The sequence below is a fragment of the Pavona decussata genome, unplaced genomic scaffold (assembly GCF_977016875.1).
Source record: "Pavona decussata unplaced genomic scaffold, jaPavDecu1.1 SCAFFOLD_155, whole genome shotgun sequence".
In the NCBI taxonomy this organism is placed as follows: domain Eukaryota; kingdom Metazoa; phylum Cnidaria; class Anthozoa; order Scleractinia; family Agariciidae; genus Pavona; species Pavona decussata.
Genome location: NW_028145567.1, coordinates 1,599,773 through 1,616,922, shown reverse-complemented (window position 1 = coordinate 1,616,922; position 17,150 = coordinate 1,599,773). Strand labels below are relative to the sequence as shown.

The following is a 17,150-nucleotide window of genomic DNA, read 5'->3' as shown; positions in this document are numbered from 1 at the left end:
AATCAATTTGATCCAGTAGTGGCAGGGCAGTACACGACAGTGGTTTCAAATGTCGAATTTAATTCAGTCGCACCAAATTCTAAAATATAGAAATGCGTAGAACGAGCAAATTAACCCAAAATATATTAATTAACAATAATTTATGAATTTAGTTCGGCACGGCAAGAGCACGCTGTTTGAAACCAAGTCGCGCTGCTACCGTGCGGCACAACAGGGCCTGCTGTGCTACTGCTGTGCTAAATAGCCAAACTTAATTCAGCCTGCTGAACTAAATGGTTTCAAATGTCGCGCTAGTGCTTAACTGCTGTGTTTAAGTCAAATTAAATTCTTGAATTTAGTTCGACACGGCAGTAGCGTGACGTTTGGAACAGGCCTTAGTATTCTAGCCTGACCTGGTAAATAACATTGGGACTCTGTACATTCTGTACAAATTAAGGGTTTTGGACAAGAGAGGCACAAGCTTGTTTATATCTACCTTTGTCACTCAGCAGCCATGTTGAGTCTCAGGAGAATAAAAAGCTTTGATTTTGCATGGGAAGCCTCGCACTGAATTCGTGTCTGGGCACAGCCTGCCATGCAAAAACAAAACTTTTTATTCCTCTAAGGCTCAACATGGCCCCACGTGACAAAGGTCTATTGCCTTAAAATCGAGATCGTTCCAAATAAGCAATAATTTTGGCCAAGAGCACAGTTGTCATGTACTAAAAAAGTTTAGTTGCGTATTTAATTTTTGAGCAAAATCCTAAATAAACAAGAAATAGCTTTTTACTTTTCAAGTAAATGCAAGCGATGTACATAAAGGAGATGTGGACCCACCCCCTTCCCAACTACATGTACATGTAGCTCCCACCCCGCCTCAATCCAAGTTGAATTTATAACTATTTATATTCACCTTTCACATTGATTATTTTTATTATTATTTTATAGCAATTTATCACTTTCTCATTTTGACTTAGGTTATTATTAATAACATCACCAGGGGTCTGTTGCATAAAGTTAATAATATTTATAATTTATCAGACTGGTAAAGTTGAACATTACATGTACATTCAGTCAAAAGATTAATTAATTGTTATATAATTTGTTAAAAATGTCACTATTTGGTTATTTCTGTCAATAATTTATTGTTAACAGGAACATTGAGATATGTCCAGAAATGCAGGCAATGATGAAAATACACATTTACAGGCTGTAAGTGGATTGCCAAATTCGCCATTGCCTGCATTTCTGGACATAACTGGGAACATTATGTTTTGTTTTAAATGCCTTGGATAACTTTCTTCTGCAGCTGAGGAGGATGTGAAAGAATTGCATTTTGGAGGCTTTCTGACTAAGAAAAGACCAGATGATAAGCAGGCTGACATGGTATACGTTATTTTTGTTACTTTCAACTGGTTAACCTAAAGTGGTAACAAATTCAAAAGGTTAATGCAAAAATTATACAGTCAGATTGTTCATCATCCGTAAATTTTTAGATAATTATTTATTAATTTATGATTGTGATAATCAGGGGTTTCATTTCAAGATTTTGAACAGTTAGGCCAAGAAGAACAATTTATTTCAGGCTTTCTTTTCACAACTGCTTAAGTTGCGTATTAAAAAAATAACTGCGAGGATCTTTCTTTTATTTAATCTTTCACCTGCAGTTCAAATATATGTTTCATATACATGCATATTACCGGTAATTATACTCATCCTTCACAGGTATATTACGAACTCACAACATGACCAAGCTCCCAGTTGGCTTGATAGCTCAGTTGGTAGAGCACTTGACTGGCATCACAGAGGTCATGGGTTTGGATTCCGTTCAAGCCTGAATTTATTTCAGGCTTTCTTTTCGCAACTGCTTAAGTTGCATAAATAACTGCGAGGATCTTTCTTCTATTTAGTATTTAACCCCAAAAAACAGTGTATCTGCAGGTCATCAGGGTCCACTGAAAATAGAGCTTTTGAAAGGTGTAGGTCTGGATAGTAATACTGATTATGGTCCTCTATCACAAAAGTTGGTTAAGGTGTCAAAAGCAGCCAACTGAACTGGCATTTGCAGATGGTCAATTTGCCCAGTGCCAGGGCCTGGTTACATAAAGCATCAGTAAGCGGGAGTTTTCTACAATTATTTCCTGGTTTCCAAAGGATTTCCTCAAGCGCTGTATTGGATCAGTCGGTTGACGACAGTTTACTGATGATTGGGAACATAAAGAGAGCTTGAGGAAATCCTGTGGAAGGCAGAGAACAATAAAATATTGCAGAAAACTCCCACTTATCTTAAGATGCTTTATGAAACTCCTGGATAATGTTGTTACTAAAGCAGCATTGTTAGAATCTCAAAGAAATCAGAATGTGACCAGACTAGTTAATGTTTAGTGTTCTTTGAAGAACTTTACATAATATTTTGTATTTTTTGCTCTTTGTGTAATTTAGACTGACAAACACAAGAGCAAGAAAGAGATCATGGAGGAGGTAGTTGCTAAAGCCAAGATCAAGAAGGTAAATATCAAATATGAACTAGAAAATTACACATGAAAGTCAAGTGCCATAAATCCTTGGACGAGTACCTCCTCTCAAACAAGTGCCTCTCCTATGACCTAGGAACCAGTGGGGAAGAGTTCCCTCTTGGTTCCCACCCCCATCTCTCCTGGTTCCCACCCTTTCTCTTGTGGTTTCCATCCTCTACTCTCCTGCTTCCCACTGCCTTCTCTCCTAATTCCCTTCCACCTTCTTTCCAGTTTCTCACTCCCCTCCCTCCTGGTCCTCAATCCCCTCCCACCTGGTTCCCACCCTCTTCACTCCTGGTTCCCAGTATTTCCCCTCTTGGTTCCCACCCTCTTCTTTCCTGGTTCCCACCCATTCTCTCCCGGTTCCCACCACCTTCTCTACTTTTTCTCACCCCTTTCACTCATAGTTCCCACCTCCCTCTTTCCTGCTCCCCACCTCCCTTTCCCCTGTTCCCCACCCTCTTCTTTCCTGCTTCTTACCCCCTTCTCTCATAGTTCCCACCTTCCTCTTTCCTGGTCCCCACCTCACTTTTCCCTGTTTCCTACCCTCCTCTTTTGTGGTTCCTGCCTCCATCTCCCCTGGTCCCCACCTTCCTCTCCCTTGTTTCCCACCCTCTTTTTTCCTGCTTCCTACCTCCTTCACTCATAGTTCCCACCTCCCTCTTTTCTGGTCCCCACCACCCTTTCCCCTGTTCCCTACCCTCCTCTTTTGTGGTTTCTGTCCCCTTCTACCCTGGTCCCCACCTTCCTCTCCCTAATGTTCCCCTTCCTCTTCTTTCCTGCTTCCTGCCTCCTTCTCTCCTAGTTCTCACCTTCCTCTTCCTGGTCCCCACCTCCCTCTCCCTTGTTCCCCACCCTCTTTGTTTGTGGTTCCTACCCCCTTTTCCTTACCCTCTTCATTCCTGGTTTCTGCCCCTTCTCTCCCGGTTGCCAACCCTTCAACTTTCTTTCCTATTTCTTGCCCACTTTTCTCCTGTTTCTCAACCCCTTCTCTCAGCCAAGATATATTTATAAAATATTTAACAATGTTCTTGTTCCAGCATGAACGACAAATGGCCAAAGAAGAGACTGTCTCATTGACAGACAAGCTGGACAAAGACTGGAAAAGCATTCAGAATCTGCTCTCACAAAAGGTAATTCCAATATTATTCTGTTGTTTATAATTTATTTATTATTTATTTATTAATTACAATTCAATTTTTTTACTTGGAGGAGCCACTTCAAAGAGCTAAAACTCAAACGGAAGTTGTTTGTTTGCCTTCAAATTTGGACAGTAGCTAGTTTAACATATAAACAACAAAAACGTGTGTGCGAATTTTTTCTTTCGAAATATTTTTTCTCCGAGAGCGATTTTTGTATGATCACTGCACATTTTCTTCATCCTATTTCGAAAATGTTCTATAACTTTTCATTGCGATTGAATATGGCAAAACGCAGACATATTTTTTTAGCGCTTTTGGTCCGGAAACTGACGTGCATGGGGGTTTAGGTATCTACAGTTTAAACTGGACGCGCTACATCACTTAAACGCGAGACACCTCTGAAGGTATAGGGTAACCTTAGGGTTAAAAATTATATAAAAATTTATTTAATGAATTATATTTATTAATTCTAAAATTGTGTTACTTTGTTTAAAACAAGCTTATTTTGAATTTTCTCTTTTTTAAGGGGCCACACAGTAGGGAGGTATCTTCTTCCCAATTTGACGATTATGACATTGCTGTTCGGCAGCTGGCATTTGAACTGAAAGGGAAAGTAAGTAAAGAGCCTGCAGACAAATCAACCTAAAATCCTGTTATTATACAGAGGTCACTTTTCCTTAGTTAGTGAATGATTGAGCACGGTTTCTTCTAGTGATAGACTTGTAAGGTCACACTGGGCCCACCATTTTTTAGGGCCAGTTTTCTCCAAAGGAGACCCAAGATTATTTTGACTGCCCAATGGTTAGCTCAATTTGGTTGGGTACCAGATTTTGGATTGGTAGGCCCAGGTTTGATTCCTGGCCCAGACCAGCACTCGGGGTGTCTTAAAATAACTGAGGAGAAATTGCTGCCTTTGTAATGACATCTGCTGATGGTTAGACTTTCTAGTCTTCTCAGATAAGGATGAAAAACCATAGGCCCTGTCTCACAACACTTTCATTGATCACTCTTGTGGGTCATAAATTAAAGAACCACTAGGGACGAAAGAAATTGCTGGCAGTGACAACCCCTGGTGTCTATCTCAATTTCTTTCATTTACTCTATCCTGTTTCACAAGTAATGGGACCAACTGGCAACATGGACTGATGGCAGCACCCACATAAGCTGATTTCTGGTCCTATTTCCCAGCAAAAGTAATGTAGAATGGACACTTCTGTCGCCCCTTTGTCCAGACCATCATCATTATCAAAGTTTATCTCATTAGACAACTTGATAACCTGTGAGCAGGTTTCAATGAAGACTGAAGGGGACTCAGGTGACACAATACCAAATGTAAATCTTATGGAGCAGTGTGCAGTATATCTATCGTTGCAGTAATCCTGCATTGCTCTCCTCTTGAGTAACCCCTGATTGAGATAGTGTTGTACTTTTTAGGCCACTGACAGGTTGAAGTCAGAACAAGAGCTTGCCAAGGAAGAACAGGAACGCTTAAGGAAATTAGAGGTAAGTTATCTCTCAGTTTAATTCTGATGGATGTATGGATTATTTATAACAGAATAGGAGGGCTGGGCAGGAAATTTATGGCATGTGGACCAAGCATAATATATGCTTGATTTGTTTCACCTGAGATTATTATCTGATCTTCTTGGCAAATATTCAGTGAATGTTGTCTTGTATGCATGTGAAATGGACAGGTCACATGCGGGCCAAACATTTTTTTTTCTGGTCCAGCTTATGTCCACTTATCTGCTGAAAACAGGTCAGCTATAGGGTTGCTTTAGTGAAGCAGTTTCAATGGTAATATGACAAAATAAATTTTGATTTTTCTCTCTGTTAGCTTGAACGGCAAAGAAGAATGAAAGGTTTGCCAGCTGTGGACAAGAAGCCTAAACATGTTTCTGCTGATGATCTTGGTGACAGGTACACGACTGATCTGTGTGGAGACAGTTAACAGGTTCCTGATGCTCAAGGAAACAATTTAATCAAACGAAATCTGGCCTAACCTCTTTCATTCTCAAAAGAGCACTCAAGATTAAGAATATTCGATAGTGGGTCCAGGAGTCTGTGGACTCACCTATTTCACAAAGAAAATTAGTTCTACAGAACCAAATTTATTTAAACTTTGAAATACTATCAATCCATGAAAGATACTGCTAATCGAAGATCACTGGGTAGGCTCTTAGTCTTCCACAACCTGGCTCTGCCATATACGGGGCTGTGTAAGAGCCATTCAAATGTCACGATCAATGCCTATGCTACACAATCGTGAGACAAACAATTATTTTGAGCTGTCAGGTTTGTTCCTTGTTGAACAACTTTGGTAGAGGAAACCATTTTAAACAAAGATGGTTTTCAATATTATTTTTGAAAAATGTCTTCTGATTTGTTTGTAAATTTGGACTTCTTGTTGTGACTGTCGTATTTATTCATGACATTTTTTTTATGTTTTTATCCTTTGTTTGATTTTTTCCGTTTTAATTTTGCATGATGAACAGCTTCACTCCAGCCGTGGATGACAGAGTTATGTTGAGCTATCAAGATGGATCAATGACAAACTTGGAGGGTGAGAGAAAATTCGGTTGAATGTTACCTTAGACTCTGTCCTGACACATGGCAAAGAAGTAGATTTTAATAGGAAAGGGGTGAAACAAAGCCATCACAGTGAATTTGATCCAGGCAAGAGTGTATAGAGCCTGTTTTGTTAACTTTTGCTCTCAACAATTTTAACTGCTGTTTCGATTTCTCAACGGCTGATTATCTGCTCTTGGGTCCTGAAAACGCCTTTGAATGTATTGGAGCAGCACAGTGTTATTGTATTTGCTAAAAGGTGTTTATGTACAGGTGTTGGACCACTTTCAATGTACTCCCGAATCTAAGAAAGTAAAACAATTCTGTTTATATGCACCTGGCCTCAGTTGTTCAAAGGCCGGATAACTTTATCCGCTGGATAAGCCACTATTCAGGGTCTTAAATATACTTCACGTTAAACGTTGTACAAGGTTTTCGTACACTCCCAAACTTAACTGTAGTTAGAGTGTGCATATTCGCTTGTACAAGAGGAAATACTGAAATCTTTGCACAGATTGAAACTTCACGTTAAACGTTGTCCAAGGTTTTCGTACACTCCCAAACTTAACTGTAGTTAGAGTGTGCATATTCGCTTGTACAAGAGGAAATACTGAAATCTTTGCACAGATTGAAACTGACGGATAGTGACTTATCCACTGGATAAAGTTATCCGGCCTTTGAACAATTGGACCCTGCCAATTTAACATTCATATTCATATTCATTTATTTATCCTTCACGCGTATATTACGAACTCACAATATGACCAGCTCCCAGTTGGCTTAATAGCTCATTTGGTAGAGCACTGCACCGGCATCGCAGAGGTCATGGGTTTAAATCCCATTCAAGCTTACAATTTTTACCGGCTTTCTTGTTGCAACGGCTTAATTGTGTAAATAAAGTCCTGCGAGGGTCTGTCTTCTGTTTAATTAATTATGAATGCCATATGTTTCTTGGAATGACTGTGGTATGTATCTTTTAGATGAAGAAAGCGACGATCAGCTGAGTGATCATGAGGGCATGGAGGAAGAATTTAAAGAAGAAGATGATGATGATGGTGATGATGATGATGATGATGAAAGAAAGGTGGGAGAACACGAGCAGGAAGGCAATGATGGTGCTGATAATGATAATGATGACGATGATGATGACAACGATGATGAAGAAGATGACAGTGGAGATGATGACAATGGTTCTGATCTTGAATCTGATGGTAAATTCACTTTTTCATAATCTTATGCTTAATGGTAGAGAGATTTAGAATCGCATTTACGGCAAACGCGAGGTTCACGTTTATGTTTTCTTGAAAAAAAGAGAAATTAATTAATTAATTAATTAGTTAATTAAGCCGAATAGGTTCATAAAAGGTTCATAAAATAGTAGACTGCGAGCAGTCTCTTTCTTTTCCTAACTTCCGTAGCGCGCGATAGATCGAGCGTAGCGCGCGATAGATCGAGCGTAGCGCGCGATTGATCGAGCGAACGAGGAAGCCGCGACCCGAGAGAAACGCTCGCGTGATCTGAGGAAAAAAGGAGGACTGCTCGCAGTCTAATAAAATAGTCATGAATGATAAAAATCTTTCTTCACTAGTGTGAAAGCATTCAATACTATTTTTGCTTCACTCTGAAAGATTAAATGAATGTTTCCTTCTTAGTCAGCAATGATGAAATTGAGGAAGATGCTGCCTCCAGCTTACCCCTTAAACTACAGCAACAAAGAAAACATCAGGTAGCTTTTTATTACTTAATATCAGTCTGTAGCTATACAGGTCTATGGCTATTGGTAAGCGTGACTCAGTTGTATAGGTTGTGAGAGAGAAAATGACTTTTAATTAGTACATTTAAAGGGCCAAAACAGGCCGTGAGGAAAACTATCAGAAGCTACGTTTATTCAGCAACTGTTAGTGCTCAATAGAGCTTTGCCAAACACTACGGTATTTAAGAAAGCCTTGTAACTAATGTCTGCTGTGCATATCGGTGCAAGTGCATGACATGCAGACACAGGAGAATCGCAAAAGGAGGGGAAACACTTTGGGGGGAATAAAAAAAGACGCTTTCTTGTAGTCGGCATGATATGATGGACGTTCCTTCCTGTTTGTTATGGTCCATGGGAAATCGAGCCTTGTATTTGGAGTTCTGCTGTGCAGGCTATTTCTCTGGACGTTTCTTATTTACGAGTTGGTTCATAGGGCCCTTCTCAGTGGTCTATGTCGACTTTGACCGCGTTTTGTAAAAAAAAAGTGGAAAAACGTGCTTTCAAATGCAGCTAAACTTTGAATTCGTGAAATTCGAACAGTCAATTGTTCACAGTTTTGTTCATACCTGAAATTTTGCTTTTTTGTTTTTGTTTCTGTCATCATATTGTGCCTATTTCCCATGACAAGTATTGTGTTCTGTAGCCTGTTTAATCCATTTTCTAGGCTGCGAGAGCAGAAGCCTTTTCCAGTCTTTGTTTCACCCTGTCTTTTTGCGGTGAGTGAAACAAAGGCTGGAAACGGTGTTTGCTCTTGCAGGCTACCCAATTTCTAAAGGGTGGATATAATAACGGTGAAAAAGTCTATGAAAGCCATCGTACCAGAATTAAAGATATTTACAAGGCTTCAAATAATCTTGTTAGTATCTATGCGGCTCGTGCATGTTTCCTGTTACTTGCGCAAGAATACCTTTAGTGTTTTACTTTGTAATTTGCAGAAAGACGGAGCTGAGGCCGAACAGGCGAAAAAAGAGCTTCCATTTACATTTAAAGGTAAATGAATGTTGACTACTATAAAATTTTGTTCTCTAGGAATTTTTCAAATAATTTAGCAAGCGTGAGTAAACACTCAAACACGTTTCAGTGATTTGACCTGTTTAAAACATGATTAATTTTTGTGTAAATCCTGAGTATTCGTATTATTGATCTAATTTCTTTAATTTTCAGCACCAAAGTCATATTCTGAGTTTAAAGAACTGCTAAAGGGCTGGTAAGCAAAAAACCGTCGCGTTATTTCGTGTTTAAGTATGCTGTACCGTCTTGGGAGAGTTTGTTTTTCGTTTCTCCTGTTCACTGAGTGATTTTCATTCGAAGTTCTCAAACTCATTAATAATTCATGCAGTCAAAAGCCAATAAATGACCTCCATTTCGGTCAGGTGGATGAATCTTGATACCCCAATGAAACACCAGATGAAACACCACCAGGTTTTCATCTGAGATGAAACATGTTTTTCATCTGAGATCAAACATTTGCATTTTGATGAGATTAATTTCTTATTGTTTCATTTGAGAAGACATGTCAAAAACTCGGGCTTCGTGCTTTATCACGGGTTCCAAATACCTCGAAACAGATGAAAGCACTCGGCCTGCGGCCTCGTGCTTTCATCTGTTTCTCAGTATTTGGAACCCGTGATAAAGCACTCGCCCTCGTTTTTGACATATTACTTGATAAGTGATGATGAGGGTCCATAATCAGCGGTCCTCGTTAAACTGAATAGATGGGCATATTTTATACTTACAGGTCGTATAAAGAACAGTTGACGATCATTGAAAGGATCAAGGCATGTCACAACCCCAAGATTACTGCTGACAACAAACCAAAAATGGAGGTAAGCTGCAAAATGGCCTGTATAATATACAATGTATCCTCTATGCAGTATGTAGCAATGCGCAAGACAAGAGACAAGAGATAGTAGGACTGTGAGAAAAACTGTGATTGTTTTAACTTCAAGTTTCAATCCGTTTATTGCATTAGCTGTGATTGATGGTTTTTAGTTGTTTTGGCAATAAGAAGTTTCTTTAAAAGCATAGTTAAAAGTCAATTCATTATTTCATTATCCTAACCTCTTTATACAGGCATTTTTCACTCATCTGTTGGAGTACGTTAGTGAACTATCATTGCTGGGCTCGGAGGAGCTGAAGATGATTGACAAGCTGTCAAGGTAAGGATCTTTTCTTCTTAAAAATCTTTCTGATTAACCAAGGAGTACTTAACGAATCCTGACCCACGTCTTAAAGAAATTTCCAAGATGCAAACCAACACATCACTGCTCAAAATAAAGATCTTTTCTTCTTGAAAATCTTTCTAATTAACCAAGGGGTACTTTACGAATCCTGGAGCCCGTTTATCGAAAGTCCCGGTAACTTACCGGGCCCGATAAGTGATTTTGGTGATAAATGTTTCTCAGCAGAAGTCAATTTTTGCTAGCTTTGAAAACTAAATTTTAAAATCTTGTAACTGTATGAAAAAATTGGCTGAGTACCATGTCTGTATTCACTGTGTAATCGGCGACAAAACATTTTAAAATATACTTATCGGGCCCGGTAAGTTACCGGGACTTTCGAGAAACGGGCCCCTGATCAATCTCTTAAACGAATTTCCAAGATACGACTGAACCAACATATTCTGGTCTCCTATGCAACCACTGTTTGTGGTGGTCATACACTACTTCTCCAAAGTTTGCGGGAAGGAGCGTTACGCGACGACCAAAACATTGGGAGACTGACCACATTTGCACAGATATCAGACCAACGTTTGCTGTGTTTTGGTTTCAGACACCTGTTTGACGTGGCGCAATATTCACCTGTTCATTCAGCAAAACACATGCAACAGATTGTGAAGAATATACACAAGAGGTTCACAGAGAATCGTTACAGACAAGGTAAATTTTGTTTGATTGAAGAGATTCATGACATTTGCCGGAATTCTTGGCGTGTGAACTAGAATAATAGAGAGATTCAGCATCGCGTTTACGTGAAACGGCAAACGTGACCTTGCCGTTTCACGTTTCACGTAAAATAGCGTGAACCTTTTGACGTTAGCTTTAATTTTGCGAGTTTCCGTGAAGCTGTTTTGCGACTCACTGTGGTGAGTTCATGAAGAAAAGTGCGGTAAGGAGTGAGTTAAGAAGGATTTTTAAACATGAAACTTAATTTGCCCTAGTATGACTTGCCGGAAAAATTATTGGGTTACTTGTTTTCAACAATTAACTACTCATATATATAAGAAAAAAGGAAGAAATACTTACGTAGTTCTCACGTAGACGGCAAACACGAAATATAATCTCAAAAAAGAGCAAGGCTGATTTCACGGTCAGGGAAGTATATTTTCCAATATTTCGAAAGGCACGGCCTTTCTTCTTCAGGGTATGTTTGAGACTGACCCTGTGGCAAGATACGTTACAATTTAAACAGTTACAATAGATACCTGAAAAAAGGCTAAAGTTACATAAACAAAAACGTTACAATTTGAAATTTGAAAATACAACTGGTAAATAGGTATAAGCTAACGTTACAACGTGGTAGACAAAAACAAAATACGTAACAATGAGTTAATTACATAACTTAGGAAGATGAAAGACGGGAAAAATGTTCATGTCTCATCTCTCCTATTAAGACCTAAGGGTTCAATAGTTTGACCTCTGTCGATGAGGTATGCCTCTCTAGCTTTGCGTACACTGTCACGATTAGATTTGATGAGTTCGAGGGGAATTAGTAGCATGTCAGAAGCGTTATGGTCGTTAGAAAGAAAATGTTCTGAAACTGTGGTGGGTTTGGAACTGTTTGTTTGTTTGTCGACTGGTCTACGGTGTTCGTTAAAACGGTCTTTAAGTCGTCGTTTTGTTTCTCCTATGTATTGTTTGTGGCAGCGGTTGCAGTGTACCATGTAAATAACGTTTTTAGAGTTACAGTCTATATGATGAGTAATATGTCTAGTTTCGCCGGTAGAATGAAATGTGTAGCTGGTACGTCCGTCTGTTATGTAGTTGCAAGTTAAACAGTTGTCCCCACATCGAAAAGATCCATGGGGTAGGGTGTTTTGTGTGGGATTACGTAGTTTGGCGCTAACAAGTAAATCACTCAGGTTGTTGGTCCGTCGGAAGGCAACAAGAGGTGTGGCTTTGAAAACGTTTGCGCAGCGGGGAGATGAAGATAGGATGTTGAAGTGTTTGTGAATAATGGATGATACAGAACGAAGGGCTGGATTGTATGTGACGACAAGGGGTACTCTTATAGGTTGGTTGGTGTCGGAGGTGTCTTTCGTAGCTATAGCGTCGGAACGTGGGATGCCGTTAACACGTCCTATTTCTTGGTTGAGGAATGAAAGATTGTATCCCCGTTTGTTGAGATAGGTTCTGAGTTCGTTTGTTCGGAGTTTAAAAGTTTCGTCAGAAGAACAAATACGTCGAAGTCTGAGAGCTAAGCTGAATGGAATGGCTCTCTTAGTGTGTCTAGGATGACATGAAGATTGTAACAAGTATTGATGTTTGTCAGTAGGCTTAGTGTAAAGGTCGGTAGTGATAGTGCCGTTATAGAGAGACACACTGACGTCCAGAAAGGGTATAGATGTGAGAGAATAATTGGATGTGAATTTAATAGTGGGGTGAATGTTATTGAGATAAGTAGTGAAGGTTTGGAGGTCGTCGAGAGAGTGTGTCCATATCATGAAGATGTCGTCTATGAAGCGCCACCATATGTATGGTTGAAATGGAGCACGTAGTCATGCGTCCGTCTCAAATTTGGCGAGAAACAAATTGGCGTAAGAAGGAGCCATTCTGGTTCCCATAGCAGTTCCGTGAGTCTGTAGATAGTGTTTGTCGTTGAACGTAAAATTGTTCATGGTAAGGATCATACGTATGAGGTCACATAAAGTTTCGGAACTTATGGTAGAAGGGGTGCGGTTACGTGTTTCGAGGAAGTGTCGACACGCGTTGATGCCTTCGTTATGAGGTATGTTGGTGTAGAGAGAAGAAACGTCCAGAGAGACAAGAATGGCGTTATTGGGTAATTGTCCGAGTTGTTGGAGTTTGTTAAGGAAGTGTGTAGTGTCTTTTATGAAGGATTGTGTAGTCTGTACCAGAGGTTTGAGGTGATAGTCTACAAACTGAGAGATGCGTTCTGTAGGGTGAGAGTTACTGGAAACAATGGGACGTCCGGGGTTACCTTGTTTGTGTATTTTGGGTAGTATGTAAAATCGTCCGGGTTTGGGATCAGTCAGTATTAAAAAACGTTTAGTGTGATCGTCAATAATCTTGTCACGGTGCATGCGTTCTACGTAAATTCGTATGCGTTTTTGAATGTCAGTGGTGATGTCTTTGTCTAAGGTTTTGTAGAATTTAGGGTCGTTTAATTGTCGTGAACATTCGCCAATGTACCAGTTACGGTCCATAACAACTACACCCGAGCCCTTGTCTGCTGACTTGATGACAATGTCAGTGCGTCTGCGGAGACGTTTGAGAGCATCGCGTTCGCGTGTTGTCAAATTGTCACGTACAGGGGCTGCATATTACTCATCATATAGACTGTAACTCTAAAAACGTTATTTACATGGTACACTGCAACCGCTGCCACAAACAATACATAGGAGAAACAAAACGACGACTTAAAGACCGTTTTAACGAACACCGTAGACCAGTCGACAAACAAACAAACAGTTCCAAACCCACCACAGTTTCAGAACATTTTCTTTCTAACGACCATAACGCTTCTGACATGCTACTAATTCCCCTCGAACTCATCAAATCTAATCGTGACAGTGTACGCAAAGCTAGAGAGGCATACCTCATCGACAGAGGTCAAACTATTGAACCCTTAGGTCTTAATAGGAGAGATGAGACATGAACATTTTTCCCGTCTTTCATCTTCCTAAGTTATGTAATTAACTCATTGTTACGTATTTTGTTTTTGTCTACCACGTTGTAACGTTAGCTTATACCTATTTACCAGTTGTATTTTCAAATTTCAAATTGTAACGTTTTTGTTTATGTAACTTTAGCCTTTTTTCAGGTATCTATTGTAACTGTTTAAATTGTAACGTATCTTGCCACAGGGTCAGTCTCAAACATACCCTGAAGAAGAAAGGCCGTGCCTTTCGAAATATTGGAAAATATACTTCCCTGACCGTGAAATCAGCCTTGCTCTTTTTTCAGATTATATGCTTTACAATTTTTTTGCTGATTAGATCCTTCACTACAGGACCCGGTACTTTTATTTTGTCACGGTGGTCCTTGCAAACACAGTTTATCACTGGTTTTTACTAAACACGAAATAGCCTGTTTTCACGTAGAAACGGCAACCGCCGGGCAAACGTGAAAAATGGTGAAAAATGGCGGGAAAGTCGTGGTCACGTGGTCATTTTTGCCGTTCGCGTTTCACGTATACGGCAAACGGTAAACGGCAAAAATGACCGTACCACGTGACCATGTTTACCCTATATTCAGGTTTGTCGCTCGCTGTTTTCAGCTTCTCAGTAAAATTGCGTGAGAATTAAAAGGCAGAATTATTTTTGCACTATTGTCATCTATGTACCAAGTTTTTCAAGATAGCGTAAACGCAACTTATCTCACGTTTGCGGTTTGCTGTTTGCTGTAAACGCGACTCAAAACCTCTCTGATGCTTTACCAAGTGAAACGAAAATAGAGTTTGGTTGCAGGCTACCGGAAGAGTAGAAACACCCATGCATTTATCGCCAGTGACACCCGTAAGTGTGATTGTGCAAGGTTGTTGCCTTTAGGGATGGCTACCTTCTGGCTTTGACTCTACCTCAAAGGGCAAGTCGCATGGAGTTTTTGACCTGTTTGGTTAAAATGGTGAAATAAGACCTTCACATAGCTACAAAACAATTTTAGAACAACTCGTGATCTGTTCTAGCGCATTTTGAAAACAAAAATGGGAGATCTTGAAAAACGTTAGCCTAACATTATTCAAGTTTCAATCCATTCCGACCCACTCTGTCTCTAGCCAGAGGCACTTATCGACAGTCTTATTGCACTATATTGACAATTTATAACAAAACTAGACAATTATTTTATTATTTTATGTTAACATTTTTGGGTTATGAAATGGCATCAAATTCGCGTGATACTTCCCCTTTAAGATCAACCTCGCTGTTACAGCCATGTATCAGTGGTCGTTTTGGTCAGCGGAGTTACCCCGTATAAGCAAGTGTCAACTGCCTTGACTGGTTCTTGACTTTCAGGGCCCAGTTGCTCGAAGCATGGTTAGCGCTAACCCGGGTTAAATACCATAACAACCTATAGGTTTTAATACCTCTTAACCAATGGTTAGCGCTAACCATGCTTCGAGCAACTCAGCCCAGAACTCCACAGTGTATTGGAAATGTTTAAGGTTTCCTAACATAATGTAGTGTCAGGATATTTTCAGAGGATTCTGAAAAAAAGTTACAAGCGTTTACATTGTTCATCTTGTGATTAAATTTCATCGTACTATCTCCAGTTTCCCATTCTTCCTATTTCATTTGCCAGGTGGAAAAGGGATGTTTCTGGGTCTATCCGAGGTAAGTGCTTACACCATTGATCATAACACGCTTTTAATTTTGTTTTAAAATTAAATTTTATTTTCAGTTTTTTGTACGAACAATTATTTTCTATCAAACAGGTTTCAGTGTCGAAAGGCTTCATTGCATGGTTTTAAGTTATTTTCTATCGCCGTTCTTGCTTACTGTTAATAATTCTTTCCTCCTTGTCCTTGTTACCCCATTTTCAATAATACTTTTTCCGCTCGCTTTTTACCTCACATTACTTTAAGTCAGCCATTTGAAAGTCCAAAACCACATATGCTTGCGTTTAAAACTTTGTTAGAATGGTAAAAGGAGTATTGTGTGCTTTTCCTTCGAGAATTCCACCAAAAGAATCACAGTGTCCTGCAGTCATATTACCCCTTTTACGTGTTAGTTTTGAGATACAGATTGGTTCCACATCAAAGCTATCTTCTGGCAGATTATTTCTCTTATTCTCCCTATCTGTTTGCTTGACAACATATGGATATTGTAAGGAGAAAATGGATGTGAGTGTATTGCACAGTAGGCAGGAGGTGGGTTGTTTATTCACCCGACTCATCTCGTTATTGCTGTGCTACAGAAATCTTAGAGCTTGTCGTTTGATCATGGGAAACGTTTTAACACGACCCTCGACAGCAAGTTCTTAAGAACAAAACATTTTTAAAAACTCTGCCCGTTTATGCAAACTTTCTTAAAATCAATTGTTCAAACCTTGCTCAAGTGGAAGTGATGTTGTGCAAGTGATTTTTACATGATTCATTGTTTTAAGAGTTTCCTGTTAGTTCAAATCATTTTTAATCTTCCGTTTACAGCCATAATTGTCTGATTAAAGCGCCTTTTACGCAGGCAAGATTTCTGCACGGTTTTGTTTCGGCGATTTAAGCGAGAAGTCAAAACGCTCTCTCCCGAAAGCGTAGCTGTGCGTGACAACGGCTCTTAAGAAGGTGTTTGCCTTAATGATGATGATGATGATGATGAATGACAAACTTAGTTACGGAAGGGACCTACAAAAGTAGTTATCCGTTACGAGAGAGTCACTAGGCCGGAACAGTAATTACTCTTTCAAGCATTTGTAACCAAGATTCCTTGTCTGATTTCAGTTGCTGAAGCTCCGGATCGTGTCAATGTTGTTTTCCACGTCAGATTTTAAACACGCTGTTTGTACCCCAGCCATGGTCCTAATGTCCCAGGTTCTGGCACAGGTAAGTTAAGTTGGTTCAACCCTTACAGCTGTACAGTAGTGATAAGTGTCTAATTTCAGGTTACAGGTGGGGGAGATTTTTCTTAATAATAGGCCCTTCTCCAAAATGGCGGCCGAAAATTCAAATAAGTTAAAATTAAAAACGTATACCAGTATTAGAAAGAGCACTTTTACTTTAGTACCCCTGCAAAGTTTCAGCATATCAGGTGTAATATCAGCTGAGACAATGTAAGTTGAAAAATGAAAAATTTACAGACATTTGTATGACTGGGGGCATGACGTATACCCCCCAGTCATACAAACGTCTGTAAATTTGTCAAATTTCATCTTACATTTCCTAAGCTGATGTAACACGTAATATGCTGAAACTTTGCAAGGTTACTAAAATAAAGGTGCTCTTTCCAGTGCTGGTAACAGTTTTTCATTCAGTTCAATTTGAACTCTTTCAAATCTGTTTCCGCCATTTTGGAGAAGG

The 17,150-nt window shown here is 39.5% G+C and overlaps 1 protein-coding gene across 2 annotated transcripts in view; it reads left to right on the top strand.

The window, feature by feature from the left end:
- The window catches only part of LOC146465789 (nucleolar protein 14-like), a 29,709-nt gene that overhangs the window by 3,319 nt on the left and 9,240 nt on the right, over window positions 1-17,150 (top strand). For both annotated transcript variants that reach the window (XM_085128174.1, XM_085128173.1), the window contains exons 5-20: window positions 1,289-1,365; window positions 2,422-2,487; window positions 3,536-3,628; window positions 4,164-4,250; window positions 5,072-5,140; window positions 5,475-5,557; window positions 6,133-6,200; window positions 7,186-7,416; window positions 7,858-7,931; window positions 8,894-8,948; window positions 9,123-9,165; window positions 9,697-9,784; window positions 10,032-10,117; window positions 10,731-10,837; window positions 15,440-15,471; window positions 16,575-16,676. In XM_085128174.1, the coding sequence (XP_084984300.1) occupies window positions 1,289-1,365; window positions 2,422-2,487; window positions 3,536-3,628; window positions 4,164-4,250; window positions 5,072-5,140; window positions 5,475-5,557; window positions 6,133-6,200; window positions 7,186-7,416; window positions 7,858-7,931; window positions 8,894-8,948; window positions 9,123-9,165; window positions 9,697-9,784; window positions 10,032-10,117; window positions 10,731-10,837; window positions 15,440-15,471; window positions 16,575-16,676 (1,361 nt within the window). The remainder of the gene's footprint in view (window positions 1-1,288; window positions 1,366-2,421; window positions 2,488-3,535; window positions 3,629-4,163; window positions 4,251-5,071; window positions 5,141-5,474; window positions 5,558-6,132; window positions 6,201-7,185; window positions 7,417-7,857; window positions 7,932-8,893; window positions 8,949-9,122; window positions 9,166-9,696; window positions 9,785-10,031; window positions 10,118-10,730; window positions 10,838-15,439; window positions 15,472-16,574; window positions 16,677-17,150) is intronic.